Source organism: Drosophila rhopaloa, unplaced genomic scaffold (genome assembly GCF_018152115.1).
Source record: "Drosophila rhopaloa isolate 14029-0021.01 unplaced genomic scaffold, ASM1815211v1 contig_178, whole genome shotgun sequence".
Taxonomy (NCBI): Eukaryota; Metazoa; Arthropoda; class Insecta; order Diptera; family Drosophilidae; genus Drosophila; species Drosophila rhopaloa.
This window is the reverse complement of record NW_025335059.1, coordinates 7,579,323-7,581,580: the sequence shown is the minus strand read 5'-3', so window position 1 is coordinate 7,581,580 and position 2,258 is coordinate 7,579,323. Positions and strand designations below refer to the sequence as shown.

At 36.3% G+C, this 2,258-nt stretch overlaps 1 protein-coding gene across 1 annotated transcript; it reads right to left on the bottom strand.

Moving 5' to 3' along the window:
* Positions 1 to 1,080: 1,080 nt before the first annotated feature.
* LOC123037576 (serine protease easter-like) lies at positions 1,081 to 1,893 on the bottom strand. Its single transcript, XM_044458988.1, has 2 exons — positions 1,595 to 1,893; positions 1,081 to 1,477 (listed from the first exon to the last, which is right to left on the bottom strand). The coding sequence occupies exons 1-2, from the start codon at positions 1,891 to 1,893 to the stop codon at positions 1,081 to 1,083; spliced, it is 696 nt and encodes a 231-aa protein (XP_044314923.1).
* Positions 1,894 to 2,258: the final 365 nt, after the last annotated feature.

Here is a 2,258-nt window from a genome sequence, read left to right as displayed (position 1 = left end):
TCAAAAAAAGTATAACTTTGTTGTTTTTAATTTTTTTTTGTTGTTCTTTGAGATTTGGTAATATTTAAATATTATGGAATTACGGATTTAAATAATTAAAATGCAGCGCAAAATCGACATAGCTTCATTGTTTTTAGTAATATAGGCATACAAATCGAAATGTAGTCGATTTGCAATAACTGCAAGGGTATATAAACTTCTGCTTGCCTAAGTTTGCTTCCTTTCTTGTTTTTACTAATATTTGCATAGAAATAAAAATAGTTGTTTTTTAATAACTGCAAGGTTGGCCGAAGTTTACTTCCTTTCTTGTTGGCAATAAAAATGGTGTAATCTAAATAGACGAATAAAAAAAGTCAAAATGTAAACAGTTTTGTTCCACCATTCTTAAAATAGTATGTTTGGTATGCCAAGGTTTATCAAATTTATGTATATAAAGATTGCTTTAGCGTTTTCGAAATTATAAACGTTGTATTGATTTTGCCTTAAATTTGTTTTTATTTTATTTTCGAGTTTACCATTTGACGCTAAATAGATTCAAAAAAACCTATTTTACAACAGATTTATATAAAGATACACGAATATTTTTGAATGTTCGATTGGAAGAAAAGTGCACAAGTGCACTTTATTTATATTCTTAGATCATTACTTTTAATCGGTTTAATCGGTTTAATCGGTTGATTTATTCGCTTTTGTTAGTATTGTGCCCAGTAAGTTATTAGTGGAATTTACAAAACTGGAACCACAATCTGGCTTCAAAAACTTTGACTTGTAAATACATCAAGATAGAGAGCAACGAGTTAATGAAATTCGACTATAATTCACGAAACCATCAAGCAATAATAAAATATAATAAATAAAATGTTGTATCAGTCTTTCAGTGCCACTTTAGAGTTAATGAAAATTTATCCACTCTAGCAGCAGGAATTATTTTAGGTAAAGGTATTAAAATCGCTTTCGTCTACTTTTGTTTTGGAAAAAGTTTAAGCTGTGGACGAGTTAGTAGTTTGGGCACAATGGTGAATGGAGGTTCAGGTTTCGGAGATGATACATATAAAAGCGTTTGAAATAATCAGCCCGGTTTTAAGGTTCCAAATGTATCTTAATCCAATAGTAAAAGAATTTCGTTTTGGTGTAAACACCTGCCAAGCCATTCTTTCCATATGAGGTAATGCCATATAAATACACGAATTCTTCGTAGCTTTGTCCCATGATGCCCATCAGCGGACCGCCGGAGTCGCCCTTACAGGTGTCTCTGCCACCCTCACCACCGGCACATATTTGTGACGCCTGCGAAAAGTCATATTCCCTAGAGCACCGAACTTCATCCACTTCCTTTATGCTGGACTTCATCAAGACAACACTGGGTATATTCTTTTCATTACGGCCCCAACCAGCTATTTCCAATGTGGTGCTTATGTAGGGTTTCGATGAGATATGCCCACCGAGTACACAAATGGGAGATATTGCTTTGGTGTAGCTGAGAAATAAAAATTGGAGTTGATTAAATAAAACAAGCAATTAAATATTGGCAAGCTTGAGTAAAATACTCTATGTTTTTGTTTAAGTCAATCATTAGATATGATCCATTTCTCACCGCACTGGCAGTTGGAGTCTCAGGAGGGCGATGTCGTTCTCCCAAGGTCGAGTGCTGTCAAAATCTTTATGTTCGATTATATGCTCTATTATATGCTCGATTATATGCTCTCCAGGATTAAAGAATCGCTTATGCTCGCCCAGGCGAACGGCCCAGACCTTGTTGTTCAATGGCAAATACATCCTGTTCACACAGTGTGCTGCGGTCAGGACGTAGCGGTTGTTGATCAGGGACCCCGCGCAAACGGTTTCCGGTTCCGGTTTTAATGTTCTTCTATTCCGGTATAGAATCAGGGCCATCCAGGGGAACTCGTTCGGATGAGCCTCTTTGCCACCTGTAATTCGATAAGTTGGACCCAATTTTCCACAGATCGTCTCATTTGGCAGGACGTAACCTGGTTCCGGGCAGCAGATATATTTGTGGTGTCGATGGAAACCGCACTGTCTGTGTTTGATTGCTTTCCAGTCTGTTTTCTTATTATACAAGTGAGGGCACTTATATAGCTTCACGCACTTTTCATTGAGTTTGCAATCTAAAAACACTTTAAGAGAATTTAATTAGTTACAAAAAAGGAAGATCTTAAATTCAAGATTGGTTTCATAAATTCCAAAATCGGGAAAAATTCAAAGCGCACATTGGTCGTTGGTTAAGCGAAGAACAAGCC